The sequence below is a fragment of the Myotis brandtii genome, unplaced genomic scaffold, assembly GCF_000412655.1.
Source record: "Myotis brandtii unplaced genomic scaffold, ASM41265v1 scaffold185, whole genome shotgun sequence".
Lineage (NCBI taxonomy): Eukaryota > Metazoa > Chordata > Mammalia > Chiroptera > Vespertilionidae > Myotis > Myotis brandtii.
Genome location: NW_005356870.1, coordinates 3,922,847 through 3,939,100, shown reverse-complemented (window position 1 = coordinate 3,939,100; position 16,254 = coordinate 3,922,847). Strand labels below are relative to the sequence as shown.

General features: G+C 41.1%; 1 protein-coding gene across 1 annotated transcript in view; it reads right to left on the bottom strand.

The window, feature by feature from the left end:
* The window catches only part of GSR (glutathione reductase), a 36,897-nt gene that overhangs the window by 6,347 nt on the left and 14,296 nt on the right, over positions 1-16,254 (bottom strand). Inside the window, exons 5-11 of the mRNA XM_005864087.2 lie at positions 13,697-13,785; positions 11,477-11,546; positions 8,823-8,970; positions 8,185-8,239; positions 6,721-6,820; positions 2,109-2,195; positions 874-1,032 (exon numbers count right to left, since the gene is read on the bottom strand). Coding sequence (XP_005864149.1) covers positions 874-1,032; positions 2,109-2,195; positions 6,721-6,820; positions 8,185-8,239; positions 8,823-8,970; positions 11,477-11,546; positions 13,697-13,785 — 708 coding nt within the window. The remainder of the gene's footprint in view (positions 1-873; positions 1,033-2,108; positions 2,196-6,720; positions 6,821-8,184; positions 8,240-8,822; positions 8,971-11,476; positions 11,547-13,696; positions 13,786-16,254) is intronic.

Below are 16,254 nucleotides of genomic sequence, written 5' to 3'. Positions count from 1 at the left end.
AAAGGAATCTATATTATAACAGATATTAATATTAGAAGATAAAATATAAATATTACAAACTTCTCCAGAGGCTCCATCAAATGTATAAACCTCAAACACGTAAAATATCTATTATTACTAGAAGAGTAGTACAGCATCTCAAAAAAATCACCACCACCACCAACAGCAGCTGATTAACACTTATTGAGTTCATACGATAAGCTGGAATCTCAGCTAATTACTTGGCAGGCGCTTTCTCATTTATTTTTCTCTTCAACTCCATGAGGCAAGCACTATTATTATTCCCATAGTTACATGAAGCAATTCAAACTTCAGAGTGACTATGCTGCTTGTTTAATAAGGCCATGCAACTGACAAGTAACAGAACTAAGGTTCAAAACTGGGTCAAACTCTGAGACCCACGCCCCACGCTACTCCACTAGACTTTCCTTCAAAATTTAAAAGCGCAAATAAGAATGCTACTTATAACACTGGTAGATCAGCTTCACATCTGTTTCCATCCCCAAGTGCCACAACGTCCAGACGATTTATACACCCAGCCATCAGGATTAGCGTTGCAGACCACAGGGAATAATTACAGGGCTTTAAAGGGACAAGTATCACAGTAAAAATGAAATCTGGAAGAAAGAGGCCAGTCAGGAAGCTGCTTGACAATCCAGATTAGAGGTGGCAGGGACCTGATCTAGGGTGATGATACTAAAAAGGATAATCTTTAAAGCAGCAGCAATGGGGTTTGGGGACAAACTGAATGCAAGGAACAAAGAGAAAAAAATCCAATAGAACCCACCAAAATATTGGGGGTCTGGGTGGGTCGGGGAGAACACAGGCTACTCAGAGATTCAAGAATGCTTTGGGCAGCTTAAATCGGCTTACCAGTTTGTTTAAATTCAGGCCCTTGGAATTTGGGTCCCGCCCAATGGCCCAGAGGAGGCAGTCAACATCTGGAATCGTGGTCATGATGGGTTTCCTACCAGGAACTGTAGTAACCATGGAGACCTCCAAGCCCGAGGAAGTCTTTTTAATTTCCTTGACCTATTGGCAAATAAATGTGTTACTTGTAGGGGAGGGAGGAAGGAAAGCAACGAGGAAATGAAAATACTTAACATTAAAAAAAACCCAACTGAATCCTACACGTGAATGTCACGTGCTGACACAGTTATTTCTGCTCCAAGGCCACCAACACCAGAACTCCCAGGACCCAAGACTGTTTCTCAGTTGCCCCAAATCATCTAGCCAACAGCCAAAAATGTCAGCTCATGTCACCCTCCTAATGTTTCAGCTTAAAAAGAGAGTATCCTAAACTGTACCTTTAAAAACTGTGACAAGATTTAAACTCATAAATCTAAGCAGATTTATGCAACTGGAGTATGGGGAAGAGGAAATGGACTATAACAGCATCACTAAGAAACTTCATACTCTACAATCACTGCTCCTTCCTGGACATTCAGAAGCAGAATTGGGGGGGGGGGGGACAGTAAAAATTAGGTCAGGAGAGCAGAAGCCTTACACAGTTTAGTGAGGGTTTCAGATGATTCTGATGTTGATCCCACCACAAATCTAGCACTTTCACATTCACAAAGCATAGTCCCATTTAATATTTTACTTGATGTGGCCTATGGTGAAAGGGTGAAACTATGGGGAAAATAATCACTTTTACAAGCCTAATGCTCCAGGAAAATTCTGAAATTTAGGCGAGTCCCTGAGGAGTAAAGCACTTTGTAATTCTTTCCATCTGCAAAATCCGAAAGGGTGTGCTTTAAAAATAGATTCCACAATAATATTTCCTGAAAAATAAATATAAACCTGAAAAATAAGGATGTTCAGTAAGGCATCTAAGCATAAAGAATTAGTTTTAGTTCTAACTGAACTAAATTCAACAACCAGATTTCTAATATTTTATACCTTGGCTTCATTAATACATTAATGAGAAATATAGCATTTTAGAATAAAGAAAAGAATTGGTAGTACTCTAGAAATTGACTAGAAGGAATCAATTGACTGGGGTACACAAGAGTTTCTATTATAAAACTAATGGGGTGAAGCCAAAAGCACAGAGTGTGATTCATGACAGACAACTAAAGGCTGTACGCATGCCCTGCTGGGTCTACCTGCGAGTGCTTCAGGACCTCTATGCCAGCATTCTCCAGCTCTTCCGTGCAGTTGGAACTGATTATTGAATCAAAACTTCTAAGTACCTGTATACAAATAGAGGCAGCAGAGGGATGGCGGTAGGAAAGGAAAAAACTTGATTAAAGTTTATGCTACAAATTTGGGAGAGAAATTTCAATATCATCCCCCCTCTTATCTTCTTCTTTATTTGTTTGTTTGTTTGTTTTGTTCTGTTGATTCTCACCCAAGGATATATATTTTTTCCCATTGATTTTTAGAGAGTGGAAAGGAAGGAGGGAGGGTGGGGAGAGAGAATCATCGATGTGAGAGAGACACATCGATTAATTGCCTCTTCATATTCTCAGAACCAAAGCTCATTAATCTCCCTCCCATATCTATGGAAGCACTTTATTTTTTCTTAATTGAGTTCAGAATATCAAGTTGAGGTGGGAAGATCAGGGAACTGGTAAGTTATACCTTCGGAGGCATTTACATATTCTTTAACATTGCTGTTTTAACAATATTCTCACAGCAATCATTCACTTAGTCTTTGTCAGAATGCTATCATTCGTTTAAATTAGTAGACATGCAGTGAGTGTCTATTTTGGGGATTTACTCTAAAAGGTGCTCGGAGGATATAAATATGGCTATGAGCACCCTCTTCCCTTTTCAGTGGAGGAGAAAGACGTGCAACTCTTGCAAGCTAACCTGAGGCCAACACTGTAAATCATTCATTCTATCAACACATGTTTATTAAGCTCTACTATGTGGAAAACATAAAATATCAGAATAAAAGACAGTCTAATAATTAACTTAAAGGATGTACAGATTACAGATAAGGTGGTTTATAAAAGATAGAAATTATACAGAAGAAAACAGGGAAGGTTTCATGGAGAAAATTGGAATTTGCATCGGATCTCAATGACTTGGGTAGGGAAAGACCCTTAAGTAGAAGAGTCCATATAAAGATAAGGAGATGGGACCAGGTTACAGATGGAGAATAGCACACAGGCAGGTTTGAACAAAAGAAATCTGAAGAAACGAAGTGGGAAATAGACTAGAGAGGGTTCAACTCCTTCTGGAAAACAGGGGGTATGTCTGATGAGACTGCTTTTATGAGGGCTCAGTCTATACGCTGAGAGATGCTCAAATCTGAAAAATCACAACAGCAGGTCAATATGCCAGGAAATATATTTATGGAGGATTTGGTGGTGATGGTGATAATGACAGAGAGGACAATGATGACCTTGGTGACAGGATGATAGGAGTCATGGAAGAGGAAAAGGATACTCAGTGGGAAAGGCAGATTTTTGGGGGTAAAAATGGAAAACCCACATTTTCTTACACATTATTGGTGAAAGTCTATCCTAATTCTTCTTAAGGTATGTATGCAGCCTCAAAGATGGTATTCGTCACAGGGGAGATCATGGAATTGATAATGCAGTAGATTTAATAGTCAGCTAAACTAATTAAAGGAGGCAATAAATCTAATGAGTGACCAAGCCTCTTTCAAACAAAAGAAGACACAATGAAAGACAAGTAACACTGGTAACAAGGAAACAACCTAAGGTAAGTAATTAACCTGTAGAACCCGGTGACACTGAATAAATAGTATTAATTTAAGCAGAACTGTCAGATTTTAAAAGCATTTATCACTTACATTAATAAGCTTTAGTGTCTAATATCCCCAGAATTAAGCATTATTATCATTTGTTAATTTTCACTTAAGATGCTGAAATAGCTATTCTTTGTTTGCCCTTATGAAGTTCCATGACTATAAGAATCACACAGCCTTGAGCTAATTAGGAGCCACGTGAATTCTATAGTATAACATCATTGAAATAGGAAATAGAATTGACATAATAATCTACATTTTTGCTACCAGGATTTTTGCTTTTTCCCCAAAATTCTCAATATTACTTCCAGTTGGATTTCAATGTTCTTATGGGGCCTCCATGACTGCCCTAGGGAGGCTATTCTTTTAAATAATAGTTGTTACTGTCTAGCAACCTTCTCTTCTCATAGGATCCTCTTTCTTTCTCTAGACACGTCTTTGTGATAATACATATGCAACATACCCTAGGCAGGGTAAAGGTGGGGGGAGGGGTGTCATGAGTTATTATAGGCCAGTGGTCGGCAAACTGTGGCTCGCGAGCCACATGCGGCTCTTTGGCCCCTTGAGTGTGGCTCTTCCACAAAATACTGGCTTCTGCCACGAAGTTTCAATCGCACTGTACGTGCGTGCCCGCATGTGGTATTTTGTGGAAGAGCCACACTCAAGGGGCCAAGGAGCTGCCTGTGGCTCGAGAGCCGCAGTTTGCCGACCACTGTTATAGGCTACTTCTAGAATAGAGTTATACTGGGACAGGAAGGAAAGGGAGAAAGAGTCTGAGGCATTGGAGATGGGAGAGGGCAAGAAGCCCAAGTAGACGTGGCTCTTGGCAAACAAGCCACTTTTCCAAATGCAGGAAATTAACTACCCTACTGACAGACTGCTGCAGTTTATTTGCTTATTTATATATTAAATTCAGGCTAGCTATCCCTCTGCCTTCCTCCTTCCTTCCAATTTGCTGGATGCATTCCAGCAATGCAAAGTACAACATGACCTATGAAAAACATTCAGGACGTAAATCTCCCGGGGCTTAATTATATGACAAGCATCAAAGCCAAAGAGGACGCTCCTCTGAGCACACATCGACCAGCCCGGTCAGCTTCCCTCATCTCCCTCCATCTGCTCAAATAACCGAGAATTTGAATCATAGCATCTAAGTGGTCTAGAATCTGATAAATCCTATTCCAAAGGCAATAAATGACTTGCCCAGGTCACACACTTGTTAGGGGCAGGCAGATCCTTGGGCCAACCCTCCTATTACTGCCCCACACCATGCCTCTGGAAACTCCAATACTGCGCCACAACCCAGTGATGCTAAGCCACAAGTAATCAAAAAACAGACAAAGCAGCACTTTATCCTCAGTGACAAACAGGGAGGCAGCATTTTAGCAGAAAAAATACTGGCCTGGGCTTCTGAGACCTTAGTTGACTGTCAGTTTTGATATTAATTAGTACTCACAAAACCTCTCTTAGCCTTAAAATGAGGTTAGAGCAAATGACCTATGAGCTTCCTTTATTATTATTTGTTGTGTCTGGTAAAAAAAAAGATGCATCACATTAAATGTACCAACATAACCATTGTAAGCATACAGTTCCAAAGTGTTAAGTATATTCCTATTGCTGTGCTGATCTCCAGAGCTTTTTTTCTCTTGAAAAACGGAAACTCTGTAGCTATTAAATAATACTCTCCATTTCCTCCTCCCTGCAGCTCCCTGACAACCACCCCATTTTACTTTCTGTGTCTGTGAGTCTGACTATTCTAGATACCCTCACAGAAGTGAAATAATATAGTATTTGTCTTTTTGTGTCTGGTTTATTTCATTTAGCATGCCCCCCAAGGCTCATCCACATTGTAACACATCAGAATGCCATTCCTTTTTAAGGCTGAATAATATTCCATTATATGTATACTAGAGGCCTGGTGCACAAAATTCGTGCATGGGGGCGGGAGGGCGGGGGGTCCCGCAGCCTGGCCTGCACCCTCTCCAATCCAGGACCCCTTGGAGGATAACCAGCAGTTGGATACCCTTCTCACAATCCGGGACCACTGACTCCTAACCGCTCATCTGCCTGCCTGCCTGATTGCCCCTAACCACTCTGCCTGCCTGCCTGATCACCTCTAACCCCTCTGCCTGCCTGCCTGATCGCCCCTAACCCCTCTGCCTGCCTGCCTGATCGCTCCTAACCCCTCTGCCTGCCTGCCAGATCACCCCTAACCCCTCTGCCTGCCTGACCAACCCTAACCGCTCTCTCCTGATGGCCTGATCGCCCCTAACCACTCTGCCTGCCTGCCTGATCACCCCTAACCCCTCTGCCTGCTTGCCTGATCGCCCCTAACCGCTCTCCCCTGCTGGCCTGATCGCCCCTAACTGCTCTGCCTGCCTGCCTGATCGCCCCTAATAGCCTCTGCCTCGGCCCTGCCACTGTGGCTTTGTCCGGAAGGACGTCCGAAAGACGTCAGGTCTATCTGGTCTAATTAGCATATTATCCTTTTATTAGTATAGATACCACTTTGTATTTATCCATTCATCCACCAATAGACACTTGGGTTGCTTCTACCTCTTGGCTATTGCAAATAATGCTGCCATGAATATCTGCGTGTAAATATTTTTGATATTTTTCCTTTTAATGCAAAGAACTTAGTTGACTGTTAAAAATCCAATAGTGCCTGATCGTATAAAATTGGTTTCCAGAATAAGAAATTAAACTGATCCTATGTGTTTCCTTCTGAAGGCATTTGATACTGTCTAGTACTTCATGATAAAAATACCAGCCAATTTGATAGAATCGAAATCATTATTATCAACCAGCAGCTGGGAGCTGGGAAGGACATAAGGCCTAATTCAAATGGCTTCTATGCAGCCCCACATGGAACAAAGCAGCCAACCTCCATAGGCTTTGCACCCTAGTTTTTAATGACAACATAAGAGAAAATTCTCACTGTAGGTTTTGTAAAAGGTTAACATCAAGGAAGGAGAAGGTAAAAGGATGGAACTTACCTTATCGTGTCGTATCATGAGTGATGTCTTGGAGCCCAGGGCAGAGAGGATCCCCGCTATCTCCACAGCGATGTAGCCTGCACCGACAATGACGCTGCGGCTGAAGTGAAAGCACAGGGTCGAGATTTTAAAATAAACTTGTTTTTGAATAATTTTAGATTTACAGAAAAGTTGAAAAGCTAGTAGAGAGATGTCCTGTATACTTCTGCCCAGTTTTTCTCAAAACTGATATCTTCTGTAACCATGGTACAGTTGTCAAAACTAAGAAATTGACATTGGTACAATTTGAATGAATTCATTTATTGCTAGCAATGCAAGTTTAAGAAATGATTTTAAAATGTTTAATGCAAAACAAAAATAATAAAGTAAAATGTTTAATGCACATTTATATAATCAAATGGCTCTGAGAGCGAGTCCAGGTTGAATTATATCATCCAACAAACAAGACGAGTCATGACCATACGTGTCACATCACTCAACCCTAAAACCAAACAGCACAGGGTGGATCACGAGGGGAAAAAGGCTGCTCTGTAACACGTTTCCATGCTCCACAGACAGCAAGTCTAAAGAGGCTGTTTGCTTGTCTCAAAGTCAAAAGATCGCCTGGTCTGCATATCTCAACAGGACAACTTCACTGCAGCGTGGAACGGCAAAGAAACCCTCTGGTCCCACATTAACTGTGGCTCCAGGTGAATTAAGGTAAAGGTGTGGGCATGACTTGTTAGTCACCCCCGCCCCCCTCCGTGAAGGCCTTTATAAAAGCACAGGATTAAGACCTCAAACTGGATTGGCAGCACCCGCTCTGGGAGCAGCAGAGTTGAGCTGCTGACTCTGGAGTGGGTGTTACTTGGAAGGAGATAAAGTCCCTGCACTAAAGGGTCCCTTCTCCGGTGCCTGAGTGTTGCCTCTTTTCATGAGTGAAGGGAGGATCCCTCTAACTTAGAAAGTCTGCCACTGGGGGCTTCTGCAAATTAGAAAAAATATCTTCCTCATTATATTTTTCCTCTCCGTGTATCTGAACCCATGACAGACATTTACTAAGGTTATTTGGGCAAACACATAGAAAGTGCGATTTCGGAAAATCTATTTTCGTGAGACTGACAGAGCCTTCATTTGTGCACCAGCTGCTCTGAACACCAGAAGCAGGTATTTGAGACACATTAGCGATTGATGCTGTATCAAGCTGAAGCCAGAAGATAGTTTCAGGGCTTTACTATCCTTCAGAACCATCCTGTGTTTGACTCTGGTTCTTAAAATTCTGCAATGGACTCTGACCAAAGGCAGGAAAGACCTGAGTTACTTAATGAGGGGTACGAGTGAATGAGACACCCAATGTCATAAAAAGAGAAAATGGGAGAACAGAACCAGGAAAGCCTGCGTTTAAGACTGGGGGTGGAGGGGGAGAGTGTCAGAGGAGAGCCTGAGGGAGCGTGAACACCGAGGTCAGGAAGGGCACCAGCTTACCCAGGCAATTCTTCCAGCTGAAAGAATCCATCACTGGTTATCCCCAAGCTGGCACCTAGGAAAGTGAAATATGGATCACACAGACTGAGCCTTCTCTTGGAAAATAATCACAACATCTTACACAAGAACCGATACTCTCTTAGCCATCATGCTCTCTGTTTTGACAAGTTTTTAAAAGTCCTCACTTGGGAAGCTGCCAACCATGTCTTCCCCTGGTAGACATTTTTTTAAAAATATATATTTTATTGATTTTTTACAGAGAGGAAGGGAGAGGGACAGAGAGCCAGAAACATCGATGAGAGAGAAACATCCATCAGCTGCCTCCTGCACACCCCCCACTGGGGATGTACCCGCAATCAAGGTACATGCCCTTGACCGGAATCGAACCTGGGACTCTTCAGTCCACAGGCCGACGCTCTAGACACTGAGCCAAACCGGTCAGGGCCCTGGTAGACATTTTTTTCCCCTCCCTCTAAAAATAAGAGCAGTGATGACCAAATAACTATGAAATTTCTCTGTGAAACAAACATTTGCTCAGCTCTTAAGAGTAGACTCTGCTGGCTCTGCTTCACTCTCCCACCCTCCGATCAACTCCCCCCTGGCTGTTATTCACAAGCATTTGCCTCTGGGAGACTCACCCGGGACCTGGCTCTCCTGTGGATGCGAGGGCACGCCACCTGTTGCAATCAGGATGTGAGGAGCAGTGTACTTTTCCCCACTGACCTCTACTGTGGGCCTGGGGTCACCGGTGAACGCTGCGTAGCCAGTGATGATTTCTATTTTGGCCTGGAGAGGAACCGTGACATGAAAATGTTCGTAAACTAAAACAAAAACATCTGCTGCCCTTATCGGAGCTTTCCCTTTCTCCACTGAGGATTCTGAATTTGGGTTTGCTGAGGCCAAGACAACTCTCAATGTTCGAGTTTCTACAGAACTTCTGTTTAACTGATACTTAGGTAAGGGGATTGCCATTCGATGCTGGAAATGTACAAGTAAGAAGAAATAAAGGTGCTGTTTTTGGCCAGAGACCAAAAAGAATATGGAAAAAGATATTTTTGTCTCCAAAACTTGAGGGGGAAAGTCTCACTTGCAATGGAAACACCATGAAGAACGATGTTGTCGGAGGAGGAACAGAGGGCTAAGAGAGAAAAAAGGATAGAGGCAAAGGGAGCAGAGGCAAAAGAGAATACTCAGGCCGAGGCAGGAAAATGCGATGTTTCAGGTTTTCTTAAACAAAATGGGGAGGATACCGCCAATTTACATGACAATGAAGGTCCAGGCTAGAGATGCTGAGAACGCAAACCCCCACTTGCTCATACTGTGCCAGGGCCTCCATTTGGGGATTGGAGATTGCCAGCTAGCTTCTGCCAGCTATGATGCATGTATTGGCATGCAAACGTGGGCAGCTTACAAGGATAATGGCATTATGCAAACAGGATTACAGAACAGAATGTTGGAACATTTTAGAACATGCTTGGTTCTGATTGAGTTATTGCCTCTTTTGCAATCACCCCCCAGGCCTGCTCTGCACGTGCCCTGCTTAATCAGGATGAATCAAGATCAATGCCAAAAGCCACAAGCCTCCACAAAATCCTTCCTACAGGAGGTAATAATTTCTTAGGGGGTGCTAGCCAAAAAGGGGTATGCATCAAGTGGCAATAATCTAGACCAGTGATGGCGAACCTATGACACGAGTGTCAGAGGTGACACGCGAACTCATTTTTTTGGTTGATTTTTCTTTGTTAAATGGCATTTAAATATATAAAACAAATATCAAAAATATAAGTCTTTGTTTTACTCTGGTTGCAAATATCAAAAAATTTCTATATGTGACACGGCACCAGAGTTAAGTTAGGGTTTTTCAAAATGCTGACACGCCGAGCTCAGAAGGTTCGCCATCACTGATCTAGACAATAGTTTGGAGGAAGAACTGATGAGATTTTTACTTTCATTTCCTAGGGTATTTGACAGAAAGTTTCCTTTCCTATTCAGAATTCCTTCCCCATAACGTCAGGGTAAGTTATACAGCACACCAAGATTTGTGAGTATTAAAAAATGCTGTTTCTTGAGTGATTTTTCTATCACTTTTGCACTTTAGCTAGCTCCACTTTTCAATAAAATCTGATGTCGGTGTTTTAGCATAACAACTGCTATCTCAACTCATGTCTAGTAGACTTAAAATGTCTTGTCATCAGTGCCTAGGGGACTGAAAGCCCCAAATATTTTCCCCTTGAATTGGGGATTAAGGTCAGAAAATATCATCATCCAAAAAGAAACCCAATGAATGATATGAATCAATATAAAAATGTCTGAGGTTAGCCATCTGTAGAAGTAACTCACACTAAAATTGGCTCATCAACAATCTGCTAATGAGATTATAGTGGCCCGAATATCATCAAGAATCTTCTGATCTAGCCTGGCCCGTGTGGCTCAGCAGTTGAGCGTTGACCCAAGAACCAAGAGGTTTGGGGTCAGGGCACATGCCTTTGTTGTGGGCTCAATCCATCAGTAGGGGGTGTGCAGGAGGCAGCCGATCGGTGATGTTCCTCTCTCATTGATGTTTCTATCTCTCTATCTTTCTCCCTTCCTCTCGCTCTAAAAATCAATAAAAAACATATTTTTTAAAAAGAATCCTCTGATCTAAATATAACCTCAGTTACATTCAAATCTTAGAAACTGCAAAGTGAGAGCAAAAAGGCAAATGAAGGGTGATGAGATATATGCCGTCAAGAAAGAGTCAATGATGCAAAATTTGTCAATGTCCCTGGCATAGTCCCAGTGGGAGAGGTATGATTTCTAAGCACTAAGACGGGAAAAGCCTCAGGATAGCCAAGGACAACAGGTCTTTGCCCAATTTCCTTGATGAGATTTCATTCACAAAAAAAGAAACCTTCTGAACCATACCTTGGACTACTGAGTAGATTTAGCCACCAAGGATGAGGATGCACGTTTCCATCCACATCATGCTCCTGATTTTAATTAATAAACTGGCATATTCAGTCTCTTATGGGCTTGGCTTTTGGAACAAACTGGAGAGCCAGGTCTACTCGAGATACAGCCATCAGGTGAGACCTGGTCTCCCAACTTTGACACACCTCTCTGTAGAAAAGAGACTGGCCTACCCAGTGAGAGGCTTTCTCTGACAGGTCAACCTCAGAATCGTTAATCATAAGAGAAGTAACAGAAACAATGAGAGAGACGGGCAATGGCTATGCTTTAGTCTGGCCGGACCTGTTAGCATACTCAAGCAACAAACAGCAACTTCTCAAAGTTCCCAGCCCAGCATACTCACCTTGGTTAGATTATTTTGATAGATGGTGTTCAGGCGGCTCACATAGGCATCCCGTTTTTCCTTTATCACCCTGCAGTGAAACCTGAGTCAGTGCTGAGAAAGAGCATTCTCCTCCTTCAGTTAGTAACTAGGGCATCTGTCCCTGAATCACACACCCTCAGCACAAACCCATGAGTCAATGTCTCTAAAGACAGCCACCCCTCCCTGTGTCCATCTGCTGTCCCATATGTGGAGAACCCCTATTCTACTCCGTGGAGAATGTTCAGTTGGCATCCACGGTATATAGATAACATTTTTCTTTGCACAGAAGACAAAGATAGCTACTTTGGCACAGTACCTAGCATGGTAGCAATAAGAGCTTATTGGAACTAAATGGTCGACTGCATCTAAGGGAATAAATAATCTTCAAATCACACTTGCCACTCAATATCTGTTAAATGAATGAATTTGCTAAAATTTTTAAAAAATTCAATGGCTTCAAAAAGTTTATGGCAGCTCCTTAAAAAATTTTAAACACAAAATTGCCACATGACCCAGCAATTCCACTTCTAGGTATCGACCCAAAATAACTGAAGGCACGAACTTGTAGACCAATGTTCATAGCATGATTATTCACAATAGACAAAAGGTAGAAAACCCAAAAGCCCATTGAAAAATGAACGGAGAAACAAAATATGGTATATAAATATAAAAGAATATCATTCAGCCTTTAAAAGGATTGAAATTCTGACACAGGCACAAGGATAAACTTTGAAAACATCATGCTAAGTAAAATAAGCCAGGCATAAAGGACAAATATTGTACAAAGTATCTAGAAGAGGGGTGGGCAACCCCTGGCACGCGTGCCAAACATGGCACGCCAGTAACTTCTGCTGGCACGTGAAACCCTCTCTTATAATCTTCCATTTATAATTTTTCCTTAATTCTCTTATAATCTTCCATTTATAATTTTTCCTTAATATCGACTTTTTTATTTTTCAGATAAATTCAGTGTAGGTGCATCTTAGATAAATAAATAATTTTACATAACATGTATACATTAAAAAATAAATGTATTTTTCATCATCATATACTGTGTTTTTGTTGCTCGGATGAATTTTATTATTTCTTCAAGGTTCTTCACATACGTACATCTTAAGAGATATCAAGTAGGCGTTACATGTTCTCAAAAAATTAGGGTTGGCATGCAGAAGAATTGAGTCAGAGATTTTGCTGGTTTTGGCACGCACTCACAAAAAGGTTGCCCACCCCTGGCCTAGAATATGCAAAGTAGAAAGTAGAATAGAGATACCAGGGGCTGAGAGGAGGGGAGATGAGGTATTGTTTACTTGTTTTTTATTTTTTTTAAATACATTTTATTTATTTTTTTAGAGAGAAGGGAGAGAAACAGAGAGTTAGAAACATCGATCAGCTGCCTCCTGCACACCCCCTACTGGGGATGTGCCCGCAACCAAGCTACATGCCCTTGACCGGAATCGAACCTGGGACCCTTCACTCCGCAGGCCGACGCTCTATCCACTGAGCTAAACCAGTTAGGGCAGATGAGGTATTGTTTAATGGGTACACTGAACAACACTGTTTCTGCTTGGGATGATGGAAAAGTTCTGGAAATGGATAGTGATAATGGTTGCACAACACTATGAATATGCTTAATGCTACTGAATTGACAACTTAACCCATTGTACGCCACAAGCATCTGTAGACGCAAGCGGCAGACCTTCCCCACACGCCATGTGCATCTATAAAAAAAAAAAAAGTTTTCCCTAAGTGGCAGCCCTGACCAACTTTAAAATCATTTTTCGTGAGAATTTTCAGCTGAAAATATTCAAGAACACCTGCACTGTGATTAATATATTAATTTTTATAATATTCATTGCAAATTGATTTTTTACATTAAATTCAAAATATCGTGGCGTGTGGGGATGGTTTCCGTTTTAGACATGTGGCAATTAATTGGTTAAAAATGGCTAAAACAGACATTTGATGTTGTGTGTCTGTATATGCACATATTTAATGTATACAACTTGATGAATTTAGAGATAAGTACACACCTGTGAAACCCTCACCACAATTAAAGCCATAAATATCTCCATTACCTCCAAAAGCTTGTAATATATATTTTACCACAATATAGCCCCCCGAAAAAGTTTGTGGAACATTTAATTCTGAAAGAAAAATACTTATATTTGTAAAAAGAACCCTCTGAGAATGAACACTTACCGCCAATTGAATTTACCATTACAGCTCTGAAATCCGTAATCAACATGATCATGCATGAATTCAGAGTGCACAGCCGTGTTCCACATTATCTGCAAAAAAAGTATCCAAAACAGTAGTACATGAGTCCTGAGGGAAGACAGAAATCTCGAATGAAAGGTAACTTTGTAACAGCAGATGATAATAATACTGACCTTTAAATTAAAAATGAAACTACGTATTTTAAAAGAAAAAGTTCAGAAATATGACCAGATTTTATAGGGAGGCTTCTGAAATATTGGGGGAAATTACTTCTAGAGTTAAATTCCCTAGTTTATAAACTCTGAGAAGCAGGATATTATAAGGCTCAGGGTCCTTCCATTAACATTTATTATTGCTTAAATTCTCTTTTGTATATATATATTTTTTGTATATATCACTTTTTTTTTCTTAATTGATTTCAGAGAGGAAGGGAGAGGGAGAGATAGAAACATCAATGGTGATAGAGAATCATTGCTTGGCTGCCTCCTGTACACTCCACACTGGGGATCGAGCCCGCATCCCAGGTATGTGCCCTGACCAGGAATTGAACTGTGACCTCCTGGTTCATAGGTTGACACTCAATCACTGAGTCATGCCCGGACTTACCATCTCTTTTTAAGCTTCAGTTTTCTTTAAGCCCTGACTTTTGTGATTATTTCCAGGAAATGGAATTGCATCTGTAACTTTACAGTACAGTGATTTGGAAGGAAACTATTAGGTAACGATGAAGACTGAAAACTTTAAGAGAATGAATTCCTGTTATGTTTTCAGTAACTATAAACATGCCCTTGTAAGAACATATGTGATCAGACACCTGGAACTCAAAGGTTCAATGCATCTCTTGCGGAATGTAGCCTACAAACTGTAGAAGCCTTTTAAATGCCAACTGATCCTCGTGATAACTGAATTCAAATTGGCACCCGGAACTCTTGAGGACAGCCAAACTACCATTTTTCCTGGCCAGACAAGTCTCAGTTCCACTTTTGATAAGCCTTAAGAGTCCTTGTTTGCACCTTTCTCCCTTTATGCCTAAAGATGAATGAATTGATGACTACTGGATTCTGTTTCCTTTACTGAAGTGAAATTCATGTAATATAGAATGAACCATTTTATCTGCTAGATTATTTTTTTAATGTTTTTATTGTTTTGTTTTTAGAGCAAGAGGAAGGGGGGGGGGAGAAAGAGAGAGAGAGAGAAACATCAATTAGTTGCCTCCCATATGCAACCCGACCGTGGATCAAATCCATAACCTAGGTATGTGCCCTGAATGGGAATTGAACCAGAGACCTTTCGGTGCACAGGGTGACACTCAACCAACTGAGCCACACTGGCCAGGGCTATCTGCTAGAGTCTTTATCTTAAACAATACATATGAAAAATTTAACAATACCACAAATAAATTAATGTTATTTTAAGACACATCACTAAACCTCATATTATCCTGAGGTACCATATTTGTTTACTTCCAGTTTATAGTTTGCACGGTGTTATAGCATCTAACCCTCTGGAGAGGGTGCCTCTGTCTGAACTGCATTTGCTTTTAGACCAGTGATGGCGAACCTTTTGAGCTCGGTGTGTCAGCATTTTGAAAAACCCTAACTTAACTCTGGTGCCGTGTCACATATAGAAATTTTTTGATATTTGCAACCATAGTAAAACAAAGATTTATATTTTTGATATTTATTTTATATATTTAAATGCCACTTAACAAAGAAAAATCAACCAAAAAAATGAGTTCGCGTGTCACCTCTGACACGCGTGTCATAGGTTCGCCATCACTGTTTTAGACTGAGACCTGATGGGGCAGCAGCAGGCCCATCCATCCAGTTCCTTCTCTGCTGCTGCTTCGCTCTACCCTGTGCGAGGGGCAGTTACTCTAGGCGCCAGCCTGCTCTACAGAACAAGAGGTAACTACCCACTGATCTTCAAGAATGCGAAAGCATTTTGAAATCAGTAGACCCCTACAAAAATATAAGGTCACTATCTGGTACATGTGATCAGAATAGAAGGGTAAGTGAAATATATGGGAATAAAATATTACAAATTCAGTCCACTATGTAGTAGCAGTCCAGACGGTATTTTAAAATAATGAGGTAGCACCAATCAATAGCAGATTTACTACCATAATTGGTTTAAACTACATATAACTAATTTACATAATCCATGTATCCATAATTGCATGATTCCAAGTAGAACAGACTCCAAAATCTAAGACAAAAAGGAAAGAACATTTTTGAGGAAAAATGTCCCACAGAAAACAAGAAATTTTCCTAAGACAGAAAAAAAAACCCTCCCTATACTAGAAAACATATTACAGAAAACCTTTCTGGAATAAAACTCAGGCCTGTGTCACTGACAAGATTAGGGTATTTGCTAATTTAACATGTAATCTCAGCCCTGGTCACTATGGCTCAATTGGTTGGGCATCATCCAATGCACCAAAGAGGTCCCAGGTTGGATTCCTGGTCAGGGCACATGCCCGGGTTGTGGGCTGGATCCCCAGTAGGGGGTGTGCAGGAGGCAGCCAATCCATCGATGTA